Here is an 18,637-nt window from a genome sequence, read left to right on the forward strand (position 1 = left end):
ACTGAAAACCAAATTGGTTATCAGCATTAAGACCTGAAACCACTTATAAAAATACATTAAGCTGAAATAACTTTTAGAAAAAAATGGCTATCTTGCATTACAATCTACAGGTTAACTTGACAAAATGAACAATGTGCAGGGCAAAATGTTTCCCAATAAATAAATATTAACCAAGTGAAAAACATTTTTTTTAAATCCTCTAAAAATTTATAAAAATATGCAAGATTATGAAAATAGTATTCAAGGCAGGGACATAATCATCCTTATTAAATAAATTAACAACTAGAATTTGGAGTACAAGACCTTCCACTGTAAATTAGAATTTTTAGTCAATAAAAATTTAGAAACAAATGTGCCCTACCAACTCTAGATATGCATACTGTGGATCAAATTATCACATAACAAGGTGGAATTGTGGTGAACTAATACTGACAAACTGTTGTCAGAATCACCATGCAAAGTACATATAGTGGGTATCCTAAAAATAAACTACAAGAGAAACCAAGTATTCATTAGACAACTGAAATAGCAACTCTACTAGGTTGGTTTTATAACCCAAGAACAAAACTTGCATACAAAACCATAACCCCAGAAAATTAAAAGAAAAAAATAAAACACTCAAGATTGGATAAAGGCAATATACAATCAATAAAAAATAGCATTAAAAGGGCCAAACCCATAAGATGTACGTACTGTTGCAACTGGAAGTTAATGAAATTAGCCAAACATCATAGAGGAATTCAAAGAAAACCACCAAATTGACTATGACAAAACTAACCAAAACATCATAGAGGAATTCAAAGCAAGCCACCAAAACAATTTTATTGACTAAGACAAAACTAACCCTTCTGAAAAATAAAAGAAAACCCAGTCAAGAAAAAACTTGCTCACCAATCAAATAAGTCCCATCTCAATAAATAGTGTACCAAGAAAAAAAAAAACCATATATCTTTTGTATACCATGAAAATCTCAATACTCTTTCTTACACAAGACATTCAATAATACATACATACTCCAGTGGAATACTGTGGCCCCCAGTTACACCTTGGAAAAGTTGAGTTTCCTTTACAACTATGAACCATTACATGCTAACAAATCAGTAGCATAAATTTGAAATATTTGCTAGCAAAAAATAAGACGGAAAACACTGCTTAGACTATCAGGTATGCATAATCAACTAAATCACAAATATTAACTAACAATGGCCCCATTTAAGGCCCTGTCCACACTACCGGGCAGTGCCCGACGGGCAAACAGTTACCATACCCCGTTTCAAGACACAAGGTGGGAGAGTGATCGGCGGGCACAAATGGAGGTGATTAAAGATGGGGAAACCACGGGCAAACTAGCTAGTAACCCGTGAGTGTAGTTGAGTAAAACACCAGAAACTGACGTGTCCGGTGGTTTGTTTAACCAACGCTGGTGTCAAGCATAATAGGTTTCCAGGACCATAGTTTATTATCGATCTCTCACTTACAAAAGGGTGTTCTAAGTATAAAGTCATCATGTCCGGCAAAGAAACTACAAACATTCAATGGTCAAGACAAGAAATCATACAATTAATTGACTTGTACCGCCAACATCCATGCCTATGGAATGTCAAAAGTGACATGTACAAGGACAGAGCTAAACGTGTAGCGGCTTTGACAGCAATAACCGCGGAATTACGCAGGACATGTGCTGCCATTACCACGGGATATAAAACGGAAAATAGAAACCCTGCGAAATCAACACAGACGTGAAATGCGATTGGTTGAAAACTCACGCAAGTCAGGAGCTGGGATAAACGACATTTACATCCCCAGATTATGGTGTTTTAATGACCTTTCTTTCCTTAATGATGGTGACACAATTAGACCATCTCTCTCAAACATAGATAATGCCACCAACGATACAGCTGAGGAGGAATATTCTGATCATGAGGTATGTACGGTGGGTGTGTGTGTCTCTTATTTTATTTATGCTTTATGATTTTAGCATTGGATTATCATATTGTGTTTGACATATCTCCTTTGGGTGTTTTATACTATTCATAATTCTCAATTATCCATAATTCACAATGATACTTTAATTTTTTTTATCAATAATAACTATATATATATATATATATATATATATATATATATATATATATATATATATATATATATATATATATAAGTCATATCACATTTCCGTGATTCATATACATATATCGAGCTACAATGTCCTTTAATATCTAATTCGCTCTACCTCGGAATTAATATATTTTCATATATGCTTAACCGAAGGGGAATTTTTTCTCGATAATAGATTTGCCTGGACCAGGGCGCGAACCTATGGATCCTTTCAAACCCAGGAACGTCAGTGAAGCTTTTCCTACTACACCACCGCGGTGGTGTAGTAGGAAAAGCTTCACTGACGTTCCTGGGTTTGAAAGGATCCATAGGTTCGCGCCCTGGTCCAGGCAAATCTATTATCGAGAAAAAATTCCCCTTCGGTTAAGCATATATGAAAATATATTAATTCCGAGGTAGAGCGAATTAGATATTAAAGGACATTGTAGCTCGATATATATATATATATTATATATATATATATATATATATATATATATATATATATATATTGTTGCTTGTGCTGTTTTATGAATTTTCGCAAACATTTTTAGCAACAAAATAAGTTATTCCAAATCTGTATTCTACATTTGTGGCTATATTTCAAAAACTTTTGTAAAGAATAACCAATATATCATTGTAAATATAGTTTATCGTCATCATCATTTTTTGTACTCTCTCAAGAATAGATATTAACTATGTGAACAGACAGGATGTGTGTCATGATGAATTCTTAAAATAGTGCCTGAAAGGAATATGTGAGCACATACTCTAGTAATGATTTTTCCAGTATGAACAATGATAACTAGGTTTATGATGCCGATATGCATATTTTAGGGCTGTTGCCTTGTATAATAAGGTGCCTTATGAGGTAATGTTAGACTTGCGATAATCTTACGCTAAGTCGGTTGGTATTGCACGGAGTGTCTTGGGGTTTGTAGATCACTTACGAAGTCGGTATTATCTTCTTTGGTTATGACGACGATGTGTTAAACTCATGATGATTCGGTGAGGTTCTAGTCGAAAACACGAAGTATAAAAATACATATATTCTTCTGAAGTTACATGGTGAAGATCAGGTATGATTGTACAGGTCTTCTAATGATGATGGCTAATTCTATTCTCTCTACATGATAAAGCTTAGGTGAAGAGATATAGGTCTGCCAATGATGATGGCTAACTCTATTCTGACTACCATCTCGGTTACAAGTCATAAAGGAGCAGAAAGTAGCTCGAACATATGAACATACATACAAAATGAGACACGCTACAGATCACGTAGGCCGTTTGAATTATAGGTCGCGGTAGTTGTCTCAAGCAGGGAGCTTGGACTAATGTTTTCAAAACAAATGAATGACTACAGGTGACGGCATGTTATCTTAGCCTACTTTTATTGTATACGTCATCTTTAGCGTCTCTAGTCTGATCACATTCCTGCAAGCAATCTGGTTGACCTCTTTAGTTTTTGTCTTTTATATATATGGAATAACATTCCATATTTTTATTATGTAATCACTTACACATATACTCGTTTCATGGTGAGGAAGAAAGAAAAGCTACGTACATAACGGTTCATTTATTATTATTATCATCATATCTGTATTTTCTCGTGACTAAAAATGTTAAGTTTAACAAAAAATGCACTACATTGATAGCTAAGCAAAGAGGTAATTAACACAATTATTAATCATTTATCGATCTATACTGCCATGGCACTGCCCCTTCTCCATTAATATACTGCATATATTGTTCACGGACATTCCTGGCATCAACCATGTCATTCCGGCTCACCCTCTGTAGCCCTGGTAATTCATAAGTTTGTCGCCAGCTTCCAGGAATAAAGTGTCCTACTGACAAATCCTCAACATCTAAACATCCTTCAGGCGTGTAGTGGCTCACATGGTCTCTCCTGAGGAAGTTATTCAGAGATGTGCATGCTAAAACTATGGTGTCAATTTTTGATGGAGGTAGTTGAACAGGTGACATAAACACGCGAAATCTGTTTGCCAAAATGCCAAATGCATTTTCTATAGTACGTCTTGCCCTGGAGAGACGATATGAGAAAATCCGTTCCCTTCTAGTCTGATTAGTATGTAGAAAAGGTTTTATAATGTGTCGGCGCAACGGAAATGCTTCGCCTGCCACAAAAACGTATGGTAGTGACATCTCACTTCCGGTAACCATTCGATCCCCTGGCAGACCAGCAGTTTGACTTGCAATACGAATATTGAGAGTACAGTTGTCCCACACGCCTCCGTCTGATACTCTACCATTTGTGCCTATGTCTACATATATAAATTCACAGTTTGCATCACATATGGCAAGGAGTACGATGCTGTGGCTTCCTTTGTAATTAAAGAAGTACGAACCACTATCAGGTGGCGGCCTTATCAACACACGTTTCCCGTCAATAGCCCCCAAACAGTTTGGGAAATCCCATCTTGTTTGAAAACCATGTGCCACACGCATCCATTCCTCTGGGGTTGTAGGTCTCTGTAGATGAAATGTAGAAGCAGTATGTCAGTGAACTTTAGATTAAGCAAATATAATGACTCAATTCCATGACCTTTACCTGCATACTTTCATAACCAAGCAGTCAATCTTTCTCTCCCTCTTCTTTTTCTATTTTGTTTATCTTTTCCTCTCTCTCTCTCTCTCTCAAAAAAGATAAAAAATCTGATATATATATATATATATATATATATATATATATATCTATATATAGATATATATATATATATATAATATATATATATATATATATATATCACTACACGTGTCTATTCTCAATATTACAGATTTTCAACGATCCAGTACTGATGGGAGTTGGTGAAACATCTCTTGCAGCAACAACACCTGTAATGACACCGCCTGCAGTGTTTACTGCATGTCCTACGGACAATACAGCCAGAAATGACACCTCTACTTCAGTGAATACTGCCAATCGATCAGGCAAAAAGATGCGTGACGATGCAGACGATGTCATGTCGTCTACACAGGACACTGCTGATGATTGTACTGCTTTTGCAACCGTAGTTGCAAACGATCTTCGGCAATTGAAAGGGGAAACCAAAATTTATGCAGAAAAACTAATTTATGATGTTCTTTTTCTTGCTAAACTTTGTCGTCTTTCGTCGACATCAATGGTTAAAGAGTAGTTTTTCACATTTATATTACTGTTTATTGTTGATATAAATTACCATTACTTGTTTTTTTGGGAAGGGTTCGTCAGGATACACAATTTGGCATTATTCATAATTAGCATAGAAAATATAAGATTGCTTGGTGTGAAAGTGATGTTATCATTAACCTTTAAACAGACACTCACCTTTGAAATAATTATCTTTGAGAACTGCATATATGGCTTCACATGTCTCCGGTATAATTAGAGACAAACTCTGCTTTGATATCCTCGTGGTATATTGCAGCGATGTATATGAGTACCCAGATGCTAAAAATCTGAGCGTTGCTTCCAGACGAGCTTCTGCACTTATAATCTGCCTCAAATTGGTATCCTGCTTTCTTATGTACGGTTCCACTTTTTCAAGTAGTGTATAGAAACTATTTACATCCATTCTCATGTACTTGATAAATTCATGCTCAGGTCCATGTTGGAGTTCACGTAATATAGTCACATGACTTCCCAACTCTCCTCTTCTACGCAACCACTCTCTATTTTTTTCCTATTTTCTTAAACACACTGCAAGTATTACTCCACACACCAGACTTAACCCACCTATCCTGCGTTGTGGAGAAGACTATAGCAGCGTTGCTATATTTCCTCGCCGAGTATTTCCTCATTAGTTTGATAGAAAACGTGAGGGGCATACCTGACCTAAATTACCCGATCTCTCAAATTCAGGAAGCATTACATGAAGATTGAAATAATAAAACAATTTTATAAGTTTTTTTATTTACATAACTACTGTATTAGCTATACAGACATTTTATTTACATATCCAATACCATTTAAAGAAGTCGTCATTACTCTTCATTAATTGTCCTACTCCTCCACCACCCCTTCCTCATTTATATCATCACCACGACTTCAAGACTATGGCAGTTGTGGTTTTTCTATGCAGTTTTACCTCCTGAAAATGAATTTTAAGTTATATTTATTCCGACGACTGTAATTAAACCCCCGGGGCTCATACTAAACACGGCAAAATACATTTGATGCCCCAATTCCTGATGGATTTCGTATTCGCGGGGACAAACGATGCGGAATGCTTCTACAGAGATACCAAATTGTATATATGTAGGTCAAGAACGATCGAATCGGCCCTGAAAAGAGCTCCGAAGAGGAGATTAAAAGAGGATTTGAAATACACAGAAATCGTGCTCTGCTGTATTCATGGTGGCAAGGAAAACTACCAAAGTCGCTCCTCTGGTAAATGGCCAAATCAATCGTAAGTAATTGCAGCTGATGGAGAAAACGATAAAAGTTACCAGCTAGTGAAATGGCAAAATTAAAAAAAATTTCAGCACTAATCCATTAAAATTGGGATAGTTTTGTTTTAGTAGCACAAAAAAGCAGGACAAATCTCACAAAAGCAAACAAAAGGCGGGGGCGGGGGACATTTTGCTAACTTTAAAAAAAGCGGGACAGATGTTCAAAAAGCAGAACTGGTCATATAATACAGTATGATTAGCAAATTGGTAAACGGATACAGCTAACTGCCCTACCTACAGCAAGTCAAGAGCGCAATACTGCACCACCAACAGAATCTGTCGTACCCCCACCACACTATGTTATTTGTACTGCAGGAAGTCTGAAATTGACGCATGCGCAATTCACTGCCGTATCAATATCTACCGCGATCGGGATACGGCTGCCGTACCATTATCCTGTGCCTTACTTTTATGCCTAAATTTCATAATGCAGCTTTGTGACCAGAAGCAGCTGTTCTTGACTTTTATGACTAAATTTCATAATCCAGTCGATTGTTAAAGATGTGACTAAATGAGAATATACAAATTGAAAGCCAATAAAGGAAACAATACAGTGTAATTAACATGAGATAGTCTCCATTCAAATGAAAACTCAATTTAAAAAGTAAAAAGAGAACAGCAAACCAGTCAACAAACCCTATCAATAGTAATATCTATGGATAAAATCTTTCAATACAAACATCAAACCACCTTCACTTTTTATACTTGAGATGTAGTCCACAAGCTTTTGGAAAACTTAGGACCTGTGGTGGCTACTCAACACTTGCAGTATTCCAAGCAACTATAAAGTGCAAGTGCACTGCTGAGTGACTCTTTACCCTTCCTCCTTTTCTACAATTATCACCACAGCCAAGACAGAGTAAGAGTTAGAACTGGCCAAGTGCAGGCAAGTTTTACTATCAAGTCCCATTACTTAAGGCCACAGCCAATTTATGTGATGCCTTAACCCTCCAAGATGTAAGTATAGATAGCAGTAGAAGCTGCAGTAGTTCCACGTTGGACGAGTCGATTTCGTGCTCGGCTACCAATCTGGTGGCCCGAAGTTCGATTCTCAGCTCAGCCAACACAGAACCAGAGGAGTTTATTTCTGGTGATAGAAATTCATTTTTCTATATAATAAGGTTCAGATCCCACAATAAGCTGTAGGTCCCGTTGCTAGGTATCCAACTGGTTCCTAGTTACATAAAAATATCAAATCCTTCAGGCCAGCCCTAGGAGAGCTGTTAATTACCTCAGTAGTAGTCTGATAAAACTAAGATATACTTTACTTAGAAGCTGCAGTGGTAGCTATTGTGATTTTAATTAGGAAGTTGTGATACTTGACCGTTTTTTTTACTTTTGCATCTTATAATTTGAGGGCACCTTTCTGACTTCTTCCTTAAATTTAAGAAGTTGAATTGTGGATCGATTATGTAACATTTGCTAATGCAATGTGCAAGACCCAAGCTAAGTGGGCATTCACTAGATGGAGAAGCTGCAACTTGTGCCATGCACTGTGCCCTGTTTTTGCTTCTTATGATTGCTCAAATATATTTTTTTCCAAAACACATTTATTGCTAAAACAAGTAACTCTGATTACCTTTCATTGCTGCTGTATTAGGAGATTTACATTTCCCTAGTGGCTTGTAGGAATAAATTACTAAAATTCATTCACCTCTGCTCTTCATTGGGACTGTTGCCACTTACCTCTGACAACTCCTCTATTTCTGTGTGATAAATACACGGAATATAGAATGTTGAGATATTAGTTCACATACCTGGCTCTTGAGAAATTGGTTCACACACCTGGCTCTGTCACCAGAGGTCCCTTAAATTCAAGGGAGCAGCTACCATACACATGGGATTGGCTATCAAACTTACTTCCTCCTCCCTTCTACAGCCTGGGGAACTTCAAACTTCACTAGTCTTATAATGATACAGACAATGTAAGGAATCAATACAGAAATCATTCCAGCTGATGGGCCCTTTACTTTGCGATGACCTTTGCACAGCTAGAAGCTGTTTGAACTTACTGAACAAGACCATGTCAAATTCTAAGAGCTCAAGCCCTGACCCTGTAGTGTCATAACTAAGCTTACAAGGTTGCTTGGCAAACAATCACCGTTACCAATTACAGTATTAAAACTGTACATAATCCTGTTTTCTTACCAAGACACTCAGTGCACAATCTATCGTATTAAATAAAAGGCACAGGATATTGGTACGGCAGCCGTATCTCTGGTTGCGATAAATATTGGTACGGCAGTGAATTGCGCATGCGTCAATTTCAGACTTCCTGCCGTACAAATAACAGTGTAGTGGGGGCACGTCAAATTCTGTCAGTGGTGCCGTATTAAGCTATTGACTTGCTGTAGGTATGGCAGTTTGGTAATCATGCAGCAGTTGCCGTACACTGTTGCTAAGAGCTATAGGTACGGCACTAGAAGTTCGACAGTAGTAATAATAGTCGAACTGAATTGTTTCTCTGAACATGTTCAATTCAAAATGTCAAAGTGAAGCACCATACTGTCATCACCAAAGCACCAAAACATTTTGACAGTATATGAAAAAATTAAAAATCACAATAATACTTCAACATACTTAGATTTTGACTACTACTATATACATGAAAAATAAAACTAAACTAATCTATCTGTGTGCTTCATATCTTCTTTGAATCTCCTCTGAACCATGTAATACATCAGTTTTCGCCGTCAAACAGATATTTTCATGTCTCAACGAGCTGAAAAAGCAATAAACGTCTACTAAGAGTCAAACTTCCAGAAATTGTATATCCGTAGGTCAAAAACGATCGAATCGGCCCTGAAAAGAGCTCCAAAGAGGGGACTCAAAAGAAGACTTGGAGCTTCTCTTCGGAGCTCTTTTCAGGGCCGATTCAATCGTTCGTGACCTACGGATGTACAATTTCATAGACGTCCATTGCCTTTTTCAGCTCATTGAAACCTGAAAACATCTGTTTTTCAGCGAAAACTGATGTATTATTACACGGTTTACGTTGTTAGGTCGTCATTTTCTTGCTGTTACTGATATGCGCCTGAGGCAGTAAACAAGGGTTCGCGCATGCACAATTCACTTCCGTACCAATATTTATCACAATCTGGGATACGGCTGCCGTACCAATATCCAGTTCGTAAATAAAAAAGCTAATTGGAAAAACGGGGCAAAATTCCTTTCCAAAATATTTTGAATATGAGAAAATAAGACAACACATGCCTTCACTGTATAGGATATAATTATAGAAAACATACTTTCGTCATTTCCTACATTCAGTCGCTAAGACATCAAATTTGTACTTTAAACCATAACTGCATTATTAAAAATAAACCTATGATTTTCCTAAGTTTTAATGTGCTTTTTAACTGTTTCTGATGCTCATTTCAGTAGCAAATTAGGTGATCATTTAAAATAAACTGGTCTCTGACCCTTTAGCCTAGTATATCCTACAATCCTGGGGGACCACAGTGGGAAGCATTGTTTTTGGAAGAGGAAAAAGAAAAATTGAAAGTAGGGGAAACAACCAACTGGACTAGCAGATCCAGTTTTCACTGCGTGTGGATCCACACCGAAAAAGTTCTTTAACACGTCCTGACACCGGAGATGGGCACCATTCACGAGTCATCTGTGGTGAGAACAACATCTTGAGACCTCTACTATCCTTTCTAAGTAAGTATTTTCTTCAAAGTTAGAAATTAAGGTCATAATTTAAGATTAAACAGAGGTTAATAAAAGTCGGGCCATGCGCAGTGCAAACATAGGTGCCTCCACGACGCTTTCGAAATTTTTACTTATAACACCAAAAATGTAGAAGACAGACGCCATCTTGATGTTTGCGGAGTCACTTGTGTCAATAAACTTTCCATTCCATGTGCGAAATCCGCACACCACTTTTACCCATAGATGCTGAGGCACTTTTTTCAAAAGTCGACAATGACACCAACCGCCTGGTACATCCAAAGAAACTACAATTTTTTTGGTTGAAAAAAGCGTGCACTAGATTATTATTTAAATGAATAGTTAAATAGCAGTATAAGGTCATGAATTGCATAACATTTTTACATTCAGGATTATTAATTTGAAAATATTCGTTGTTGAAATTTTAACTAGATTCCTGACTCAAACATCAACAGTTTTGCTGTGAACAGTACCTACGGCGTTGTTCGTGCTCTTCTATTGTTTAATAATCAATGTTGCCAATTGGTATGAGTTTACCCTCAAAACTGGGTATAAGACTTACACAAAACCGGGGAAATAAGTTAAATTACCGTATCTATTTGTAGTATATATACATATTAGGGCAATTTTATCATTACTGCAATACTATGGCAACTAGAATTCATGGAAACAGTTTGTAAATGCATCGGCGTTTGTGTGAAGCTCCATTAAATTGGCAACAATAAAATTTTGCCGTCATCTGCTCGTATCTACTTTAGAAATATCTTTAATTTTTCGGGGTTAATTTGGTTGGAAAAATGGGATAACAGACAGAAATTAAAATCATTTTGAAGTAACAAAGTAGTTAAACTAAATAATGAGTAAGGTAAACAATTAAGGGAATAAAGCTTTGCACCTCATAAACAGTGTAGTCGTGTGCTGTCCGCAACTGTTTGTGGAGTAAGTGCTTAGGAACCAGGAACAGCAACGTAGTTCAAGTGCAATTTGGAGTGAATTAAGACCAAAATAGGTATAATTACAATCAAATAAGCACTGTAGTAAAGTTTCAGTTGTGATGGCAGTAAAGATAAAACCACCGATTACAAGGTCAAAATGAATTTAGTTCAAACCATGACCCCTGGAATAAAAAGTTTCATGGTTTCACTATAATAGGCGTCACGTGAATTTTATAGTTAAAGCTTGTTATGGTTTAATTCACTAGGGTAAAGGAGACCGTTCCCTTCATAAAAGCTTCATACACAAGACAATGGTAAATATTGCAGAAAGGAAACCAATTTCTTTAAAAATATATATTACAAAAAAAACTTGGATTGAACATAAACCAAAATAATAGCTAACTAACAATTAAATGCAAACTAATAAACAATCGTAACTAATACATTAACACACAGCAACGTATAAAGCAATTAAATAGTCGGTACGTGACTTGCGGTTATGGAGGAGTTATGGAGTTCCATTTGACAACGTCTGTGTGTGCTGTGATAGAGAGAGAGAGAGGAGTAGAGAGAGAGACGAGAGAGAGAGAGAGAGAGAGAGAGAGAGAGAGGTGTGTGTGTGTAATTGCTGTATGGATAGTTAACGACTGTATTGGCTGTTAGTGAGTTCTGGCTGGGTTGTCTGCTGGTAGAGATCAGAGTTCTGTGTTTTTGGTGAGTTTTTGAGTGAGTCTTTAGTCAGAACTGGTGATGTTCATTAGTGTCGGTAGAGTTCTTTGAAGGCATTGGGAGTTAGTTGAGTTTTGTGTGTTATTGATTTGTTATTATAGTTGTTAGGTTGGTGTTGTTTGTTTAGAGTTGTTGTGCCTGTGCTGTTGTGATTTTTTGTGTTGTTTGTGCAGTGGTCTTTTGTTGTGTTGTTGAGTTTTTGGTTGTTTGCTGTGTTGTTAGGTTGTGGTTGTGTTTCTTGGTTGTTTGCTGTGTTGTTTTGTGGTTTTGTTCCTTGGTTGTTTTTTTGTTGTTGAGTTGTGGTTGTGTTCTTTGGTGGTTGTTGTGTTTATTGTTGTCCTTGGGTTGTTTGTTGGGTGTAGTCCGGGTTTGGGTTTTGTGTGTTGTTGTGTGTTGTGGTTCTTGGTTATTGTTATTGTTGGGGTTGTTGTTGTTTATATCTCTGTGACCTCGACCAGCGGACAGCACAGGATAGGGTGGAGTAACTGGATTGATTGGTAAGTACATGTGTTTTGTTTTTTCGTTTGGTTTTGTATAGTGTTGGTAGGTACATGTGTTTTGTTTTTTCGTTTTGGTTTTTGTTATGTTGTTGGTAGGTACATGTGTTTTGTTTTTTGTTTTGTATAGGTGTAGGTCAATTGACCTGCTGTATTTGTTGTGTAAAGAAGAAAGTGTGATTGTGGGGGGATTCTGCAGCTTGTTTTTGAGCTTGTGATTCCGACACATTATTTTTTGGCGCCCAAACAGGGACTGTTGGTTCGGCAGCTGCTGGGCAATTGGGGTATTGAATTGTGTGATTGGTGGATAAGTGAGGATGGAAGGGTTGAAGGAGATAGAGAGGCTGAAGGAGGGGTTACGGTTGGCGAGGGAAGCTAAGGGAAGATTGGAAGTGGAGAATGAGAGGTTGAGGGTAGAGTGTGAGGAGCTGAAGAGCGAGTTAGAGGAAATGAGAGGAATGCTAAGGAGTGCGAAAGTGGAAATGAAAGAAGAGGTGAAAGGAGCGGAAGAGAGAATGGTTGAGAAAATGGACAAAAAATTCGGGGTAATGATGAATGCAGTGCAAGAGATGATGCAGGTAATGATGAAGGGATTTGTGGGAGAGGGAGCTGTAGGAGGTAGGCTTACTGGGTCTTGTGACGGGCCAGTAGTAAAGAAAGTGAAAGAGCGAGTGAATGAGAGTACGAGTGACGAAGGTGATTCGGTTATGATAGGTAAGGGAAAGAAGGAGAAGACACAGGATAACAATAAACCTGAGGACAAGAATAAGAAAGTGGCTGAGGAAAAGAAGAAGACTATGGGAAAGAAGGTTAGTAAGGGTGATGGACAGGATGAGACTAGGTCAGAATACATTGGGGAAAGGGCTGAGAGTGATTCGGATAGCGGTGAGTGGAAACAGGTAGGTAGAAAGAGGAAGGGTAAGAAGAGCATAGTCAGGGGTATGGACGTGAGTATGGAAGTGGATTCGCTGTATTCGGAAGAGGGAAAGAGGGGTCAGAATGAAAGTAGCGAAAGTGAGAGTGAGATGAGAGTGAGCAAGTGGTACGAGAGGCTGTGTATATGAGAGAGGTACCCCGATGTGCACAATACGAGGAATATGGTAGTAGGGACATAGGGGACTTTTTTAAAGAATATGAGAGGTATTGTGAGGCAAAGTATGGGGATAACAAGAGAGTCTGGGCAAGAGAGTTAGGTAGCTTTTTGACGAGATTTTTGTTGAGTATGTATGGGGTAATGATGAGTGTAGGAAATGTGCCGTATGAGAGTGTAAAAACTAGGATTGTAGAACAGGCAAAGAGGATAAAGAGTAGTGTTAGATATAGGAGAAAGCAAGATTTTGAGGAGGCAAGAATGAATGTTGGTGAGTCGTCGTCGATGTATGTCTGTAGGTTAGAAACATTAGCCAGGAAAAAGTTTGGGGATGAAAGGATCAATGAGTGTAAGGAGTTAGTGCGAAAGTTGTTGGCGACTGTACCAGAGAGTGTATATGAGTTTATAAATCTGAAACGTAAGGAGAAAATGCGATGGACGAATGAAAGGTTAACATGGGACGACATTGTAGAAATAGTAGAGGATTACGAGTTAGATAGGTGTATGAAAGAGAGTAGAAGTGTTAGTGTTAGGACTGAAGTAGCTGAGGTTGTACCAGAGTTTAGAAGCTATAGGGAGGCAGTTTTGGAAGGGCCGAGGCAAATGGCAGAGTGAGTGGTAGATAGGAGCGTTAGGGCAAGTAACATGAGTGTAGTTAGCCCAAAAAGAGATAGGAGTACGAGTGTCGGAAGAGTAAGGTCAGTTAGTTGTGAGCGAGAGCAGCAGTAGTGTTATAGATGTGGTTTAAAGAATATGAGAGGTATTGTGAGGCAAAGTATGGGGATAACAAGAGAGTCTGGGCAAGAGAGTTAGGTAGCTTTTTGACGAGATTTTTGTTGAGTATGTACGGGGTAATGATGAGTGTAGAAAATGTGCCGTATGAGAGTGTAAAAGCTAGGATTGTAGAACAGGCAAAGAGGATAAAGAGTAGTGTTAGATATAGGAGAAAGCAAGATTTGAGGAGGCAAGAATGAATGTTGGTGAGTCGTCGTCGATGTATGTCTGTAGGTTAGAAACAGTAGCCAGGAAAAAGTTTGGGGACGAAAGGATCAATGAGTGTAAGGAGTTAGTGCGAAAGTTGTTGGCGACTGTACCAGAGAGTGTATATGAGTTTATAAATCTGAAACGTAAGGAGAAAATGCGATGGACGAATGAAAGGTTAACATGGGACGACATTGTAGAAATAGTAGAGGATTACGAGTTAGATAGGTGTATGAAAGAGAGTAGAAGTGTTAGTGTTAGGACTGAAGTAGCTGAGGTTGTACCAGAGTTTAGAAGCTATAGGGAGGCAGTTTTGGAAGGCCCGAGGCGAATGGCAGAGTGAGTGGTAGATAGGAGCGTTAGGGCAAGTAACATGAGTGTAGTTAGCCCAAAAAGAGATAGGAGTACGAGTGTCGGAAGAGTAAGGTCAGTTAGTTGTGAGCGAGAGCAGCAGTAGTGTTATAGATGTGGTAAGCCTGGACACAGGAAGAATGAATGTCGGTGGGCGTTAGGAGCGTGCTTCGGGTGTGGGCAAACGGGGCATTTAGTGAGCGAGTGCAAGAAAGATAGGGATATTAAATGTTATAGGTGTGGACAGGTAGGGCACATAGCTAGTGGATGTCGGGGTACCCGTATGAACATAGTTTGCGGCAACTGCGGGAAGAATGGGCATTATGCTAGGATGCGTAAATAACAGTGTGCGAAATGTGTTGAATGTGGAATGGAAGGTTACGTGGCGAGTGTGTGTAGGTGAAAGAGGATGAGTCAGGCTGGGAGTTTGGGAAACTAGGTGAGTTGGGTGGGTCCTCTGGTATGCGGGCAGTAGGAGTGATGCATATGCGTGAAGGATTGTTACATGAAAAAGGGTTTGGGGATGGAGCTCATGAATGTATGAGTGTAAAAGTGAGATGCAAAGGGGTGTGTTTGGTTGCTTTGATTGATACTGGGTGCAGTGTCAATGTTCTTTTTAAGAATGGATGTGACAAGTTGCGGAGTGAGTGTGAAATCGGGGAGTGTAAAGGGGAGGTCAAGGAATAGGAAATTAGGGTATGCCTGTGGTGGGAGTGGTGCGTGAAAATGTAGAAATCGGAAGGGTAGTGGTGGATGAAAGTGACTTTTATGTGATTGAGGGAGTGAGTGATAAGTATGATATGTTGTTAGGGTACGGGTTCTTGAGGAAGTGTGGGATGGCGGTCCGTCCAAGCGCAAATATGGTTGAGTTGCATATGAAGGGGAACATACGGGGAGAGTTGTACTTAGGTAGAACTGGGAAGGTAACCAGTAAAAAATGGAAGGGGGTGCCATTAATTGCAAAAGAGAGTGTAAAGGTGCCGCGAGAAGTCGGGGAAGTTGTTAGTGTGAAAGTTGTGTGGCCGGATAGTCTTGGGATTGGCGGAGGTGACAAGTGTGCATACGTGGTCGAGGGTGTGGATGCGAACAAGTTGGTAAGAGCAAGTGTGCATGTATACGACGGGATTTTGGATATGGAGAATCCGCGGGTTTTTGTAGCCTCATTGCCGAGGGTTAGGAAAAAGAGAGTGCGGGGTATACGTGAAGGTGATTGTGTGGGGTTGCTATACACGTTGGAGAGTACAGATGACGCAAGATATGTTGAAGTGAGACAGGTGATGACAGGTAGCATGACAGGCAGTGATGATTGGGAGTATGATGAGTTGAGAGGAAGAATTGAGGTCAGTCAGAATGTTAGTGACAACGACAGGAGGCGGTTGATGCAGATGTTGTGGGATCGGCAGGGTGCGTTGAGTCGGGTTGACGAGGATTTTTGGGGGTCTAAGCTTCCCGAATTCAGGATAGTTTTGGAAGACGATACCCCAATATATCAGCGTCCTCGCCACTTTTCCCTGCCTATTACCCAAGAGATTGAGGAACAGTGTGAGGAGCTTGAGAGAGTGGGAGTGATAGAGAGGAGTGAGAGTGCTTGGAATAGCCCCATAATCTCTGTCCGTAAGCCGGATGGAAGTCTGCGGATGTGTGTAGATTATAGGAGGGTGAATGAAGTGACTGTGAAGGAGCAATTTCTGATGAATGTGGTGTCTGATTGTGTGTACAAGATGCATGGGATGAGAGTGTTTACCAAATTAGACCTGGTAAGGGGCTATTACCAGATGCCTCTTGAGGAGGGGAGCAGGCCTGTTACTGCTTTTTCAAGTGGTAGTTGCCACTACCAGTTTAAACAGTTGAGTTTTGGGTTGGCTAACATGCCTGCTGCCTTTCAAAGGGCAATGAATGGGGTTTTGGCTGGGTTTGATAGAAGGAAGGTGACTGTGTTTATAGATGATATTTTGATTGTGAGTGAAACTGTTGAGGAGAATATGGAGCTGCTTGAGAAGGTATTAGAGCGGTTGGAAGAAGTTGGAGTGAAAGTGAAGTTGGAGAAGTGTTCGTGGTTGGCTGGGGAGGTGGAATTTCTTGGTCATAAGGTAAGTGCTAGTGGCGTAAGGAAGAGTGAAAAGTTTCTGAAAAAGGTAAGGGAGTTTCCACGTCCCCGGAACGTGCGCAAGTTAAAGGGGTTTTGGGGGTTGATTGAGTTTGGGAGGAAGTTTGTTAGCGATTGTTCGGGTATAGGGAAGCCGTTGACGGAATGGACAGGGAAAAAAAATTGTACTAAGCTAAGGTGGGATGAGCGAATGGTGGGGGCATTTGAGAGATTGAAAGAGGAGGCTGCTAGAGATGTCACCTTGGCTTTTCCAGACTATAGTGAGGAGGCGAGTGAGATTGAGCTGTATACTGATGCGAGCGAGGTTAGTGTGGGAGGGTGTTTAGCACAGATGCAAGAGGTGAATGGGGAGGAACAGTTGAGAGTAATTGCGTATGTCAGTAAAGCTTTTAATAAAGCGGAGCGGAAGTATTCGGTGGTTGAGAAGGAGCTTGCGGCAATAAGGTTTTGTGTGAAAGTGTTGAAAGTGTTTTTGTATGGGGTAAAATTTATCATCCGGACGGATCATCGGCCATTAATGTATATGATCAAGAAGGAGAGTGTGAATGCTAGGATCGCGAGGACGATTGAAGATTTGAGTGAGTTTGATTTTAGGTTAGAATATGTGCCAGGGAGTAAAAATGTGATTGCTGATGCAATGTCTAGGATGCATGGTAGGGGCAACGGTGTCGTGAAGAGTGACTGGGGTCCGAATGTGGTGCCTGAGGGTTTGGTTGTAAGAGAGAGGTTTGAAGGGGATGACAGGGTGTGTGAATGTTTGTTTTCGGCATTGAAAGACTTGGAAGGGAGAGGTCTGGTTGAAGAGGTACCTGGTAGTGCAAATGAGTTGCTAGTGAGGTTGATGAGTGAAGTGCAGAGGGGAGTGGCATATGCGGAGGAACAAGATGGGGAAGAGGAAATGTTGCGTAAATTGCTGTTAGCAGTAGCCGAGTTGTTTGGAATAAAGGTGGTTTTGTATTTTGGATGGGATAGACCGTTCGAATATCAAGGGAGGATAAGTACAGGCAGTGAGCATGGAGTTTTGAGGATTCAGTGCGGGGAAGATGGTTGTTAATTGGTTGGTTAGGAAAGGGGACTATGAAGGGGTTTAGAATCAGGAGTATGGAAGTGGGGAAGTAGCTGAGGATGAATGTGGTGAGGATGACTGTGATGTGGATAACCAGGTGGACGTGGCACTGAATGTGTGTTTGCATGGGACGTGAGGGAAGATGGTGGCGTTGGTCAAAATAAATGATAGTGAATACTGTGGTTTGGTTGATACGGGGGCACAAGCTTCCTTGGTGAGTGGGCCAGTAGTAAGTGAACTGGAGAGAGGCGATTGGGAAGTGAAAAGGCGGTGTACAAGTGTGAGGATACATGGGCTAGGATAAGGAAGTGTTTTGGTGTGGGAAGAGGTGCAGTTAAAGGTTAGGTTGGGAGATTTGGAAGTTGTACATAACTTTATAATCATGGGAGAAAATGATATGCCAGCTTGCTTTTTGATAGGGATGGATTTTTTGAGGATGCATGATGTAAGCGTAGATATAGGAAATGGGATTCTTAGTAAGGTGGGTAGCACAATAGCTAGGATTCAGGATTGTAGTGCATTTGTAGCAAACTTTGTGGGGGTAATTGATATTGCTAGAAGTGAGAATGATTTGTTGAGTGAGGAGGAGATTGAGGAAATGCAAGATAAGTGCTTGGAGATAAGTATGTTGCGGCAGTGTGTCTTGGGGGGAGTACGTGT

General features: G+C 39.6%; 1 protein-coding gene and 1 long non-coding RNA gene across 2 annotated transcripts in view; both read left to right on the plus strand.

Annotated features, from left to right (window-relative positions):
• Positions 1 to 5,371, plus strand: part of LOC135204159 (uncharacterized) — a 38,148-nt gene extending 32,777 nt beyond the window's left edge. Inside the window, exon 5 of the long non-coding RNA XR_010312117.1 lies at positions 4,896 to 5,371. This is a non-coding gene — a long non-coding RNA (uncharacterized LOC135204159). The remainder of the gene's footprint in view (positions 1 to 4,895) is intronic.
• Positions 5,372 to 17,101: 11,730 nt separating this feature from the next.
• On the plus strand, positions 17,102 to 17,965 carry LOC135203955 (uncharacterized). Its single transcript, XM_064233885.1, has one exon. It carries the CDS (start codon positions 17,102 to 17,104, stop codon positions 17,963 to 17,965), a length of 864 nt encoding a protein of 287 aa, XP_064089955.1.
• The last annotated feature ends 672 nt before the right edge of the window (positions 17,966 to 18,637 follow it).

This window comes from Macrobrachium nipponense, chromosome 44 (genome assembly GCF_015104395.2).
Source record: "Macrobrachium nipponense isolate FS-2020 chromosome 44, ASM1510439v2, whole genome shotgun sequence".
Taxonomy (NCBI): Eukaryota; Metazoa; Arthropoda; class Malacostraca; order Decapoda; family Palaemonidae; genus Macrobrachium; species Macrobrachium nipponense.

Bases quoted from the DNA above. Each gene is read 5' to 3' on its own strand.
- LOC135203955 (XM_064233885.1), top strand. From the start codon at position 17,102: ATGGTGGGGGCATTTGAGAGATTGAAAGAGGAGGCTGCTAGAGATGTC.